At 44.7% G+C, this 14,663-nt stretch overlaps 1 protein-coding gene and 1 long non-coding RNA gene across 2 annotated transcripts in view; both read left to right on the top strand.

The window, feature by feature from the left end:
* The first annotated feature begins 271 nt into the window (after nt 1-271).
* HOXA1 (homeobox A1) lies at nt 272-1,960 on the top strand. The gene is made up of 2 exons (XM_049643147.1): nt 272-972; nt 1,445-1,960. The coding sequence occupies exons 1-2, from the start codon at nt 321-323 to the stop codon at nt 1,798-1,800; spliced, it is 1,008 nt and encodes a 335-aa protein (XP_049499104.1). The 5' UTR covers nt 272-320; the 3' UTR covers nt 1,801-1,960.
* Nucleotides 1,961-8,065: 6,105 nt separating this feature from the next.
* The window catches only part of LOC125930009 (uncharacterized), a 126,510-nt gene continuing 119,912 nt past the window's right edge, over nt 8,066-14,663 (top strand). Inside the window, exons 1-2 of the long non-coding RNA XR_007460032.1 lie at nt 8,066-8,369; nt 10,505-10,546. This is a non-coding gene — a long non-coding RNA (uncharacterized LOC125930009). The remainder of the gene's footprint in view (nt 8,370-10,504; nt 10,547-14,663) is intronic.

Genomic DNA, 14,663 nt, shown 5'->3' with positions numbered 1-14,663 from the left:
GCCCTTGCAGCCGCCGCAGCAGCTGCCGCCGCCTGGGCCGCCTGGGGGGGCGACTGCGCGTCACCTAGACTGGAGGAGCGCCGGGGATTTAAATGCCACTGAAACGGTGATCCATCACCGCGGGAGCCAGCAAACTTTCGCAGGAGGCTCAGCCATTGGCTGACATAGTCACGTGCCCCTCCCCCTGCGCCCTCCGCCCTCGCGCCCCCCCTCTTGCGCACTGTACATTCATATCATTTTTCTTCTCTGGCCCCATGGAGGAAGTGAGAAAGTTGGCACGGTCACCCAGGGCTTCGCAGGACCCGGTCCCTCAGTGACAGATGGACAATGCAAGAATGAGCTCCTTCCTGGAATACCCCATCCTCAGCGGTGGCGACTCGGGGACCTGCTCAGCGCGAGCCTACCCTTCCGACCATGGAATTACAACTTTCCAGTCGTGCGCGGTCAGTGCTAACAGCTGTGGCGGCGACGACCGCTTCCTAGTGGGCAGGGGGGTGCAGATCAGCCCGCCCCACCACCACCACCACCACCACCACCATCACCCCCAACCGGCCACCTACCAGACTCCCGGGAACCTGGGGGTGTCCTACTCCCATTCGAGTTGTGGTCCAAGCTATGGCGCGCAGAACTTCGGCGCGCCTTACAGCCCCTACGCGTTAAATCAGGAAGCAGAAGTAAGTGGTGGGTACCCCTCGTGCGCTCCCGCTGTTTACTCTGGAAATCTCTCATCTCCCATGGTCCAGCATCACCACCACCACCAGGGTTATGCCGGGGGCGCGGTGGGCTCGCCTCAGTACATTCACCACTCATATGGACAAGAGCACCAGAGCCTGGCCCTGGCCACGTATAATAACTCCTTGTCCCCTCTCCACGCCAGCCACCAAGAAGCCTGTCGCTCCCCTACATCAGAGACATCTTCTCCAGCGCAGACCTTTGACTGGATGAAAGTCAAAAGAAACCCTCCCAAAACAGGTCAGTCTTGCCATTCCTTGGATGCTCCTTGATGGTTCTGGAAGGAGCTAGTATGTTGAGTTGCCAAGGAAAATTAATACTTTTTTTTTTTTTTAAAGTTCTTGCTTCCCACTGGTGTCCGGTGTGGACAGATTGCCCAGGTGTGTTGGGGCAAAGGCACATCTGGGGCTGTCGTGTTTCCCAAGGGGCTGAGTTTTAGAGGTTCTGGAATAGGAAGTGGGTAGTGATGTGTGGGGGTGGGGGTGGTTCTGTTAATATCTCCAGGCTCCATTCATCACTGGTCTGACCTTGCTAATGGTTGACTTCAGATTAACACTTTACACCTCATCAGTCACCTTTCCCAGCTGAGTTTCTGTTGAGAAATTCTTGATCTCCCCTTTATCTGAATGTTGCTCTGAAGCTTCCAGGGGATCTCATATCGATTGTAAAAATTTTTACCTTGTTCTCTCATCGCTCCCCACCATGCCCCCAGGGAAAGTTGGAGAGTATGGCTACGTGGGTCAACCCAATGCAGTGCGCACCAACTTCACCACGAAGCAGCTCACTGAGCTGGAAAAGGAGTTCCACTTCAATAAGTACCTGACGCGTGCTCGCAGGGTGGAGATTGCCGCGTCCCTACAGCTCAATGAGACCCAGGTGAAGATCTGGTTCCAGAACCGCCGGATGAAGCAGAAGAAACGAGAGAAGGAGGGTCTCTTGCCCATCTCTCCTGCCACCCCGCCAGGAAGTGAGGAGAAGGCCGAAGAATCTTCAGAGAAGTCCAGCTCCTCGCCCTGCATTCCTTCCCCGGGGTCCTCTACCTCAGACACTCTGACCACCTCTCACTGAGGCCGACCAAGCCCCAGACTCCGCAGCCCAGGCTATTCCGCAGGCTGGGGACTCCTTACGCAAAGCACATTCTTAGCTTATCTTCCTTTCCATTTACAGTCTCTCTCTTCCTTTCTGATCCTATCTGGGGAGCTCCTGGCCAGGACAATGTGTTTCCAGAGAGTCCTGGAGTAGAGGCTTGATTGGGGTGTGTGTGTGTGTGCTAACTCCTTGATGCAGATTCGGTGCCATAATCAATTTTCTGATGGCCCCCAACACTCCTCCCTACTTTGGAGATTTCCACAGTCTGTTCCTTTCAGATGTCCTTTGGAATATAGTCTCCTTTGCCAGCAGAAACATGGGAGGGAGGCCTATCTTTTACCTATCTGTATATTTACAGTTCTCCCCTACTTTGCCCTCAAAGTAGGATAGAGAGAGAGGAGGGTCCAGGAGCTCATGAGGAAGAGAGGCACTATGAGAGCTTGTTTACACAATTAATTCATCCCTTAATTTAATTCAGTTTCATGTGTGTGAGTTTGCTGGTTGTAAATACTTTGTCCTGAGAGATTTATCTTTATACGGATTTTCTAGAAATGTTTAGATTAAGTGACTAAAACAGGGTAGGCAACTCTCAAAGCTGGTACAATTTTATATGTTATGGGTTAAAGAATAAAATCGCTCACTTAAACTCAATCAGATGCCTCAGAGGGTAGCCTGCATTTGTTCTTTCAGTGAGTTAAGAAGGCCTGCGGAATACGAGGTTCAAAAACCTTGCTTCCTGTGCTGGGTCTCCCCCTATCACCACCCATTTAGTGTTTCTCTGGGCACACTCTTTTTTAAATTTGTGCTGGATTATTCAGAACCTAAAGGTATTATTCGAACCAGCTTCTTCCTTCCACAGTTATCTTAGCTGGATATGATGTATTTTCAGCTCAATTGTTAATGTGATGGATGGCACAATGAATGTATATTTTGTGTGATTCGTGAATAGTCTTTTGCATGTCGCACAATGTTTTGATGTCCCTGAAGTACCACACTGAGTTATATCAGTTATTCCTTATGAGCCTATGATATTCCCCATTTCCTGTACAATCATGAACAGCTCTGAGATCCTGGAGTGATGTGATCTAGAGCAGAGTTTACGGGTCTTAAGATGTCTGTAATAAATATATTCAAGTTTCACATATGCTTACGCGGCCCTGAATTTGGCTTGGCTACAATTTACTGGTTCCAACAGCGTTGGCTCATTTCATGCGGGGAAGGGGAGAAGGGTGCTGTGCATTTTCAGAGGTGGGCCTTTTCTTGGAAAAAAAAAAAAAAGCAAATGCTTTTCATTATGTAGCTGAAAGTTCCCCTATGAGTGCCATTGCACCTAGCTAATACCTACTTACTAGGTTGATTTTCTTTAAAATAACAATAGTTCCTTTATTATAATCCAAGTTCATACTGGAAAAAATGAATGGTGAAGAAATTTATGAAGCAGATCTATTTTTGAAACAAACACGGATACTTCCTGGGTCAAGTGCTAACCTTTTCACCTCCAACTGAATGTTGACGTATATATAAACAGAACCCCCTTCCAAAGCCCAAACTCTTCAGTCAGTCTTTCCTCACATCAGTGAACCAAAAGCTAAGAGATTCACATTTAATTAGCTCCAGTATAAAGCTGTTTGAGGGTGAGGCCTCCATCTCACCCCTCTTTCTTCTTTTTTTTTTTGTTTTTTTTTGGCTTGTTAGACAGTGTTCCAATATATTTCGCCCCTTAAATTGAGTGTGGTCTGTTTTCAGTAAACCCTTGCGTCTCTCCTCCCATCCCTCCTGTCAATATCCATCCCTTCCTGCCACTCTCTACATGTCCCCCTGCCCACTCCCTCTGGGTTACACATCTCATCCCCATTAGATTCAGCTTCGATTTCATAGCCATCATGGCTGTAATGGGTCTGCTCTAATTCTAAATCCATAACCCAGTTCTAATCCCATAACTCAGAAAAAAAAAGTTGTTATTTTCTTCTCTGGGCTCAGCAGTTTCTTTCAGTTGAACTTGCGGAAGCCTCTATGAGGTCTTCCGATATTCAAGTTGCTTCCAAACTGAGGCAGGTGTCTGCTCTCAAATAGAGGAAGCCAGCAAATCAAAGGCTCTCATCCTAGACCTCTTGCCACTTTTCCTTCACTTTCACACATTTTCAGAAGCTTTCATTTAGCCCCGAGAGTAGAGCAGAAATTTTACAGCATCACAAATACAGGCATCTGACTTCCTTCCTCTCCAAAGGGTGTTTTACAGAGGATGGGCTGAGGGTGGGAGGAGAAATCCTACAAAACTTGGAATCTGCAGGCCTCCTAGAGCACCCATGAGATTTCCTGTACTTCCCCGTCAAAGGGGCAAGCCTGGACTTTGCAGGCGCGGTTGCTGCGGCCATATCAAGGGCACCCGCTGCCCTCCCCTCTTGGCTCCTGGGCTCTGGGCTCGCCTCTAAAAGACTCAAGTGGATGGAGGAGAACTTCAAAGTCGGCCAACTCTTTCTTTCAGTTCCCACCCTGGCCTTATACAGTATCTTTTGTTTATTAGTGTAAGGCCACACAGCAAAACAGATGGCTGGTTTCCAAATTCTTTAATGTGCTAAAGTGTCATTTGCATGCCACTGCCGTAATTTCAATATCTAAAAGCAGGGCCCGACCCGCTGGAATCCTGGAGATTCCAATCTTGAAGGTGCTGGTTTTAATGTAGCCGAGAGAGAGGAGAACGATAAATTATGGCTAAACATCCCAAGCCTTCTCTAGGTCATGGAATAAATCAGTTAACAAGCAATGCATTTAGGAAACATTAATATACCTTTCAACAAGGAAAACATTTGTATCTTTTTAGTTGTCCCAATCGATTAAATCAAAGGCGCTTACCACATCCTATTTCTAGGTCTCTCTTTTTCTGTCTTGGTCTCTGAGGAGCAGGGTTAGCTCCTTGAAAAATGACAGCAATGGTGACTGAAACAACAAAAGAGGGAACACAGAACATAGCATTTTATTGATAAATTTAAAAAGGACAAGAGTCTCAATTAGGGACTTGGGATAATTGCGAGACAAAATTCCAGTTTTCAAATGCGTTCTCCTCACTTCCTTCACACTCATTCAAAGTCCTCCTGAAATTCAGGGTGTCCCCAACCTAGGCTGAGTTGAGATCTGGCTCTCAAGTCTGCTCTCGGCTTCACCTTTGAAAGTTTACTTTTGGAGGCTATTCAGATGCCTTGGTGTTTTCCTCTGGGGCAATCAGATTCAAACCGATCAATATTTACTCAGTCTGAAAGGGTTGTTGAAAAGGCTGCTAACAACAAACTGCTTAGCTGCTCACCCCTGTTTAATCTCAGGTTCACCGAAAGTTCAAGAAGAGATGAATGTAGCGATGGGTCACTTTAGAATGAGTCCCAGCGGTTTATCTGAGCTCTCCGCTAAAGGCAACAATTATAGTGCCATCCCTCTTTGGGAAAGGGGCAACTTTCCTATTATTCTTTTGCTAAACAGTGTTTACTAGAAACTTAAAACACTTTCCTCTCCCTTCCTGGCTTTTTTTTTTTTGGTAGGTGGGGAGAGGAGTTTCCAGTTGCCCTTCTCCTCTCTTCTCCTCCAGCGTTCTGCCAATCCACTAGGTTTCATTTGACTTAAAATAAATTACACTGAATATTTTTAAAATGTTAAATTAGCCTGACAGAAAAGATCCAATTTATTTCAGATGCCAAGAGCTCTGAAATGAGGCTCTTTGGGCCGTTAGAGCTTATCTCCTTTGCGAAAGTACAGGGCAAGATTGAATTGAAATCCATTTGCGTTTGAGTAATATCGACAATCAGAGCCCCAATATCCATCTGAGATGACTTTTTAGACAGGAGGCGAGGGGAGGAGGAGGTAATTCACTCGTGCAAAAGCAAGTATCTCAGGTAGAAAGTCAACTTTAACATTTTATGCTCTCCTAGTGCACAGACTATTGAGATGAGAAAGGAAGACGCAAGGAAGCCAGTGGGGAATGGAAGGAGAAGGTGCTGGTCACTGAAGCTAATTGCTACAGCTCTTCAGAGGTCAAAGTTCATGTAATCACCGCATAAATGCATACTAAATAGGGATTTATTAAGCTTTTCTGATGGCTGAGCACGTCTGTGGGAAAAAAACAAAACAAAACAAAACGGTCACTGCTGTTTCTGTTTCTTCCCAAAGAATAATCATTCTAAGCAGTAGAAGCTCTTGGAGTCTGAGTCTTTAATTTACTGTTTTGAATGACAGGCTACCCCTCTGTTTTAAAATTTTGAAATCAATGCATGGACAACAACTTTCTTTATTTTGGATGGGACCCTAAAATAACTCTCTCGCTCTTAGAAATGCTATGATTTTTTTCAGTACATACAAGGACACAAGTTAGCATGTCCTTATCAGAGAGGCTACTCCCTAGATGGCTAGCTTTGGTGACTCTCTGTTGTGGGTAAGCCTACTCTTTTTGCCTGCATTTCTGAAAGCACACAAAAGTCCTGCCTTAGGACTTCTGGTGTGTAGATGACCAGAACTGAAAGGGACCCATTTACCCAACCTCTTGTTTTATGCATTGGAAAGATAAGGCACCCAGAGGTGGACTAGTTTGCCTTAGTATCTTCCTAAATAAAATCCAGGATAGCTTAGAATCTGAGGCCACTGCGCTTCTTGATTCTAAATTCCTGATTTGATTTTGCCCCTTCTCATTTATTCTATGTGATTTATTTCAGTCTGGAGATAGTTCATGTTTTTCCACTTCTGATTTACTAGCCATCCACTCAATCAAGTCCTTGATTTTGAAGCCACCAAGATTATTTGAATCTTTGAAACAACCTCCCAGTTGAATGTTTCTGCCATCTTGTTTGAACAATGCAATGTTGGGCTACTTGATATTTAAGATATATGTCTTAAAATATAAAAATAGAACAGGTAAAATTCAACACACACATATTTTTGTTGTTGTTTTTGAACCTAGACAAGGGAAGAATAAATGAAAGACGAGTTGCCTGTGCCCAAGTTCAACTTCCATTAAATTGTCAAGAGGTGTCAGCTAGAAAGGGCTTGGAAAGCAAGGAACATTCCAGGAGGTGTCTTAACTCTGAACCTTTTTGTGTTTGTTTCTGTTTGGTTTGTGACACAGCATAGCCTCCTGAACACTGTTCTGTCTATATTTCTTAATTTTCTAAACGACGCACTCATGTACCAAACACACATACAACTTAAACATAAAATTTCCTTGTAATACAACTTTCCACGTTTTCCTTGCTTGGTGGGGTCCTACTGGTCTCAGTAGAACCTGCTGCCTAAGGGGAAACCTACGGCTGTCAGTGTCTGAAGATCTGAACTGGAATCCTCAGCGCTTGGGAGCCTTATTTCTACTAACACGAGCCATCAAATACAGTTGACCTTCGATTGCAGAACTGAAAAGCAAATACCAATCAAGCAACTCTGCTGGTGGAAGCTAGTCTATGAACCACCCCCCCTCCCTGCCCCCCTCCCCGCCCAATCTCACCCCCCAATTATTTCCTGTAAAATATTCTGGAAAGACTGCATTTTGGGTTTATTGGAAACAAATGAAAAGACCGACGTTTCCTTTCCTCAACATTTCCAGACACGACTAAAATATGTGTCTCCATTTTTTAAACAGCCCATTAAATGTTTTCCTATTTAAAAACGTGGTGGAAAGCGTCCAGCCACAAGCCTGATCGATAGAAATCAAGATTGTTTTGCGTCTTCATTTGAAGCTTGGTCTTTTAGGGTTAAAAGACGCCACGGCTTGCGATTGAAAATAAAGGGGGAAAATTACAGAATTTTTTTTTTTTTCCTTTTTAAACTGGGATACTTTTTAGCCACGCTGGACATTTCAGCCTGCTTCCTTTTAAAAAGAAAAGTCGCCACAGAACCATAGCGAGAATGCAGAAAGCAAGGATTTAAACAAGTAGACCCCCCCTCCCCCCATCAGTACTACTGTTCCGGGAATAGTCTCATTCGGAGGAACAAATGAGGTCCTTCCTTTAGGACGCGCAGGGGCAGCTGCTCGAGGCCCGGGGAGCGCTCGGCTCGGGCCATCGGGTCGCGGGGCAGCGGCGGCCGCGCGAGCTCGCGCTCCGCCAGCGCCGCGCCGGCCTTGGGGCCGCCCGCGGGGCCTCCTGCGGTGGGGAGAGGCCGCCGGGTCCTCGGCGCCCCGCAGCGGTGGCGGGGAGCCCCGCCACCGAGGTTAAGACGTCTTTCCGTGCTTAGCCCCCCCCCCCCCCCTTCTCTCTCCGGATTCTTCGGCAAACGCCGCCTCTCCCTTCCCGTCCCGCGCGGGCCCCACGCGGAGCGGGGCGGAAGCAGCTTCCGGGCCCTTCGCGGGTGTGCGGGCGGCGCGGCCCTTCCGACCCCGGCTGGCAGTGAACCGAGCGTGGGTCGGGGCACGTCCCCGGCGGCTGCCAAGAGCCCCGCTTTGTCTCCTGGGACCGCTGGGCCCCGCGTTCCCTCCTTCTTTCCCCGCCAGCCTCGCCTAGCTTCCAGGTGCTCCAGGAAGTGGCCGGAGCGGAGACTTGCGGCCTCAAATGCCTCAGACGGGAGCCTGCCTTCTCCTGGTGAGGGCTCAGGGCTTCCAGACCCTCAACTCACCACCCCAGGGCAGAAGCCTAGCCCCCGGGTTCATCTTTTAAGATGTGAAGGGGGGAGGGAGATTTTACCCCCTGCTTGCTACCGCCTCCCGGCTATTTCCAAAATACATTTAATTGAGTAACATATTCATTCTCCTCCTAGTTCAGCTTGAGGTGAACTAGGGTAGACGTGGGGGTTGCAGGAGTGGTGAGTAGAAGTTTCTGAACATTGGATGTTCCTAGAGAGACTAGACTAGTGCTTTTCTAGTCGGGGGAACTCCTTGCTTCTCTAATGTCCTCGCCCCCATTTCAGTTTCAGAGTCAAACCCTGCCTTGCCTCAAGTCTCACTTCTAGAAAGTTTCTAGAAAAGTTTCCTGTACTACTTCCCACTCTTTCAGCTGAGCGCCTCCTCAAAACGCCACCTTTTACACGGGGAGCTTTGTTCTACAGTACTTAACTGTGACCGTGAGACTGTGAACTAGACTATCCATTTGTGTTAGTCTTGGCTCCCCCAAGAGGATCTCAAGCTTCTTGAGGGCAGGGCCCTTGACTTCCAGTAACCTGAAGAGACGGTTTCTGTAGCATCAGTAGGAGCTTAAGTTATAAAATAAGGTGATTGTTCTTGTTGACTTTTAAGTATTTCTCTAAAATGTATATGGCTTCTCAGTATCCTGAAAATTTGATATGTATCCTGGATGACTCTGAGCCAACCCCTATGCCAAATACTACACATACATTAACTCGTTTAATCCTTACTCAGCCTCAAGCAGGAGGTATTTTTAGTGTATTTTGATTTTACGGCAAAGGAAATGGAAGGGTCCAAGATGTTAAGTAACTTGTCCATTGAATCCAGAGCCCAAACTCTTATCCCCTGAATAGTAGTGCTTCTCCACAGGGCCAATCACATGAACCCTCTACAAAGAGTTATCAGGCCATCTCTGTTCAATTCAAGGACTATAGTGGGTAATTGCTCATTGGTAAAGAATTAGCGGGAGAAAATGATTTTAATATCAGACATATATGCAAACTGTAGCTACACATTCTTGGGAAAATAAGCAAATGACAAATACTTGCATGAAAACAAAGCTAAAGAGAGAGATCAAATTTAACAATAAAGTCCATGAGAGAAGTAATTTAACAATAAGAGGCTTTTTTTTCAAATCTGGCACTAATTGATTAAGGGAATAATTTGCAGGGAGAAGAAAGATACCCTTTATAGGCACAAGTTCTGTCTGTCACACGCCTAACAAGTGGACAAAAATGGGAATATTCAATATGAAATACAGATGTCTTGTCTCCATGAAAGTAAGCATCCGTACGACTGGAAGCATTCGCACAATATTCCATCTCCCAGTTTTCGTTTGGTTATTTTATACACTGCAAACCCAGTCACAATTCACATTTGAAGAAAAAGAAGAGAAGAATTTATCTTCACTGGAAAGCACTAGTCTTCGTAGTTTACAACTTAGCACTTACAACTTAGCGCCTGACTGCCTTAGTCAGAGGATCATGTGACTCTTGATCTCAGGGTAGTGAGTTCGAGCCTCGTGTTGGGTGTAGAGATAACTTAAATAAATAAAACTTAAAAGAAACCCCAACTTTGCACCTCTTGATTAAGAATAACCAGAGGAACCAGGCTGAACAAGAACTTGAAGAAATATATCATGAGGCCTAAAGAGAGCCAGTTTTTAAAAGCCAGTTATTCGGGGCGCCTGGGTGGCGCAGTCGGTTAAGCGTCCGACTTCAGCCAGGTCACGATCTCGCTGTCCGTGAGCCCAGAGCCCCGCGTCAGGCTCTGGGCTGATGACTCGGAGCCTGTTTCCGATTCTGTGACTCCCTCTCTCTCTGCCCCTCCCCCGTTCATGCTCTGTCTCTCTCTGTCCCAACAATAAATAAAAAACGTTGAAAAAAAAAATTTTTTTAAAAGCCAGTTATTCCCAGTACTCAATTTACACAAAGTCAGACTAAGAGTTGTATGTAGAAGAACATACTTTGCTTCTTCCTACTCTTCTAACTTTTGTAAGTGAACAAGGACTTGGCATAACTACAAGCATTATAATAGTACTGATATTATTTAGTTATAGAATCACGGATCATCTAATCTGGTCTTTCTATTTAACAGGTGAAGAAACTGAAGCCCAGAAAGGTGCTGGCAGCAATAGTGGTAAGAAAAAACATTTGCTTATATCTTTACTATGTACTAAAGTGGACGTTAAAAATGGCAGGCAAAATTAATCTCAGGATAGATATCTTAATAACATCAGTAATTAATTACTATATTAAATATAGTAATTATAGTAATTAATTACACTAATTATTAAATATTGAAGATCTAAATGTTATTAAGAATAGATGGATTTGGATAACTAGATATATGGCCAGAGGGTTTCTTCCTTCCTACTTACCTCTGTGAATCCTACAGAAAGGGTGGCTGTTGAGATCCCTCTTATCCCATGGGTAAAGAGAAACTGAAGGATCCATTTTATTTCTTCCACTTCAGAAATTCTTTATATGGTTTGACAGATGAGACAGGAACAGCATCAAGAAGAAAGCCAAACTTCTTAACTGTCTTGCCCAACGCACTCAGATAGCATGTTAGCTTCCTTGTTGCTGCTTGATTCAGGCACCATGAACTTGAGGGCATTCTGGGACACTGGTGTGTTCCCCATGGACCACAAGGACTAAACTTGCAATTCATTATGTTATATAAAAATGAATCCCTCTACTAGAGACATCCAGACTTTAGCAAGTTGTGACAACTTATTTTTTTTAATGTTTATTTATTATTGAAAGTCAGAGAGAGTCAGAGCGTGAGCAGGGGAGGGGCAGAGGGAGAGGGAGACACAGAATCCGAAGCAGGCTCCAGGCTCTGAGCCGTCAGCACAGAGCCCAATGTGGGGCTCGAACTCACAAACCACGAGATCATGACCTGAGCCGAAGTCGGATGTTTAACTGACTGAGCCACCCAGGCACCCTGTGACAACTTATTTTTTTTATGTTAACATTTATTGAAGGCTTTTTTTGTATCTGATGCTGAGCTAAGAGCCTTCTATACATTACTCTTCACCATAGCCTTATGATGTGGGTTTTATTATCCCCATTGACAGATGGAGAAACTGAGGCTTACTGAAGTTTTAGAAGTTTCTCACCAGAACATAATGAGTGGTTAGTAAAGTTAAATTTGCAGCCTGTTACGGTTAAATCCTCACATGTTGAAGCCTGACTTCTTAAGAATGTGAGAATAATGTAAGACTAACCTTAAATTTAACTTTAGCTTTAAAATGTTTGTATTTTAGGTGTTAGGGAATTTCTCACTGTGAGTCAGAAAAGGTTGCACAGCCATAGTGAAGGTGTTAGGGATGGCAGTACCGGGTCTAGTGGTTAAGCATCAGGGTTCGGGGCAGGGGCAGTTGTCTCATCAGACTGGCTCCGGCTGCTAAGCTTTCCATTTATCTAACTTGATTTTCAGTCTCCCTGGCAATTTTCTGAGCTACGTGTATCTTCCATTTCCGCTTAAATCACCAATAGTCAGTTTCTGTTGCTTACAACTAAGAATCCTGATTCATGTACCATGTGATGTACCAAATGATGCTGCTTTGAAATTTTTTTTTTTAAGATTTTATTTTTAAGTGAAATTCACAACCCTGAGATCAAGGGTCGCATGCTCTACTGACAGAGCCAGCCAGGTGCCCCAACGTGCTTTGAAATTTTTTAAGACCAGTGGGCTGTGGCTAGGAATTGTGGGAGGGAAGTTGGACTCTATAATGTAGAAAGTATCTATATAATATGGGCCAGATGGCAGCTTCTTCAGATTCTACTTTCTCTTTTCCCCTACCTTTGGGCTCTTTTCCTTTTTTAAGTTTTATTTATTTAAGTAATCTCTACACCCATTGTGGGGCTTGAACTCCCAACCCCCAGAGAAAGAGTCACATATTCCTTCGACTAAGCCAGCCAGTTGCCCCTGGACTCTTCTAATGCACACCCGTTTGGCCTTGTTAAATCTAAATAAATATACTTAAAAAGCTAAAGATGACCCTGTGCCCACCAAGAAAGCATAAGTGCATTTCATTGAGTCGTAGAACATAGCTTATTTTCTATTTTATTTTACGGTTTTCCTATCTCATCGAGTAATTATTCTTCTGAAGCTGACCCTTTATGTACAACAGTAGCTGATAGCTTACATTGTGCTAGGCACTATGCTGAACACTTCACATGGATTGGCTCATTTAAATCCTCTCAACTATGAGGTGTAGGTAGGTACTGTTATTACCCCTATTTTAAAGAAGAGGAAATTAAGAGGAAAGGTCACCCACATAGAAAATGGCAGGGGCGCCTGGGTGGCGCAGTCGGTTAAGCGTCCGACTTCAGCCAGGTCACGATCTCGCGGTCCGTGAGTTCGAGCCCCGCATCAGGCTCTGGGCTGATGGCTCGGAGCCTGGAGCCTGTTTCCGATTCTGTGTCTCCCTCTCTCTCTGCCCCTCCCCCGTTCATGCTCTGTCTCTCTCTGTCCCAAAAATAAATAAAAAATGTTGAAAAAAAAATTAAAAAAAAAAAAAAGAAAATGGCAAAGTTCACTCTTAGCGTTGTGGTTCCTGAGCATTTATTCTTCAAAACATTGTATATTCTCTTCCCCCTAAGTGGCTTGACTGATCCAACTTTTTTTTTTCTTACCCTTCCTCTTTCTCGTTTTCTATCTCTAGTTTTTTCTTTCTTTCTTTTTTTATTAAATTTTTTTTTAAATGTTACTTTATTTTGGAGAGAGACAGAGAGATAGAACAGAGCACGAGCAGGGGATGGGCAGAGAGAGAGGGAGACACAGAATCCGAAGCAGGCTCCAGGCTCCGAGCTGTCAGCACAGAGCCCGACGTGGGGCTGGAACCCACGAATTGTGAGATCATGACCTGAGCTGAAGTCAGACGGATGCCTAACCAACTGAGCCACCCAGGCGCCCCTGTTTTTTTCTTTCTTAATTGAGAATGACATGAAAGCATCCTGTTCAGTCCCTAATTGAGCATCTGTAATTGTGTGAGGTGACTGGTTGGGTATCTATCAGCTGCAGGTGCCCTTGAGAAGCACCGTTTGGTTTGCTCTTCTGGCCCTAAGAATTCCTTCTGACCTCACCTTTTCCTGACCTCCACTATCTCTGTCCCTCCCCACCCCCTTGGAACTTCTGTTCTCATCTCCTCACTCTGGTTTTTCTTGCTGTCTTATATTTGAATCCTGTCTCATGACTTTGCTCCTTCATTAATCAAAACACTTATTCAGAGATGATGTGAAATTTTACAGAGAGAAGGTAGCATCCTTTTTTTTTTAAATTTTTTTTTCAACGTTTCTTATTTATTTTTGGGACAGAGAGAGACAGAGCATGAACGGGGGAGGGGCAGAGAGAGAGGGAGACACAGAATCGGAAACAGGCTCCAGGCTCCGAGCCATCAGCCCAGAGCCTGACTCGGGGCTCGAACTCACAGACCGCGAGATCGTGACCTGGCTGAAGTCGGACGCTTAACCGACTGCGCCACCCAGGCGCCCCGGTAGCATCCTTTTTCAAGGAGTTTATAAATCATTATGAAGCATATAATCTACTACCTAGTTTATGTTATGTTACATTATTTATTAATATTTTTATTAGAATTTAGTTAGACATTTAAGCTTTAGGATTTTATTATAAAAGTCCTATAGAACGGGGGCACCTGCTGGCTCAGTAGGAAGGGCACGTGACTCTTGACCGCAGGGTCATGAGTTTGAGCCCCACATAGGATGTAGAGATTACTTGAAATAAATAAATAAATAAATAAATAAATAAGTTAAAACAAGTCCTCTAGAACAATTGGAGTTGACACTCCTTTCTCTCCAAAATGTGTAACTTGAGAATAAACCTCTAATTCTGGTTGGGGCAGTGATCAGCGTGTGATTTGGGTTGAATGCTAAGGTTTTATGATGACATTTGCTGGAGAAGACAAGGTATCTGGTAAATGTTAACATAAACTACATGCCCCAGATTGACTGTGAAAGACAAGGGAATGGAAAGAGAAGAAAGTAAGAATTATAGAAACTTGGGGCTCTTCAAGTACTTGTGAATCAGAAAGGAAGAAAAGGGAGGATAAGATAGATGGAAATGACCCTGGGGAGATTGTGTGTTTAGGATAAAGGAGATCTCATTTTGGGAAACTTCTGTAGATGGAATCTAAGGATACTACCAAGTCAGACAAAGCCTTTATGGTTTCAAGGTGATCTGTTTTTCTAGATCCAGTGCTGGAATATGTGAGAGGTGAAGAAATTAA

This window comes from Panthera uncia, chromosome A2, assembly GCF_023721935.1.
Source record: "Panthera uncia isolate 11264 chromosome A2, Puncia_PCG_1.0, whole genome shotgun sequence".
NCBI classification, from domain to species: Eukaryota; Metazoa; Chordata; class Mammalia; order Carnivora; family Felidae; genus Panthera; species Panthera uncia.
Note: the sequence above shows the minus strand (reverse complement) of the source record. Positions and strands in the feature narration are given on the sequence as shown.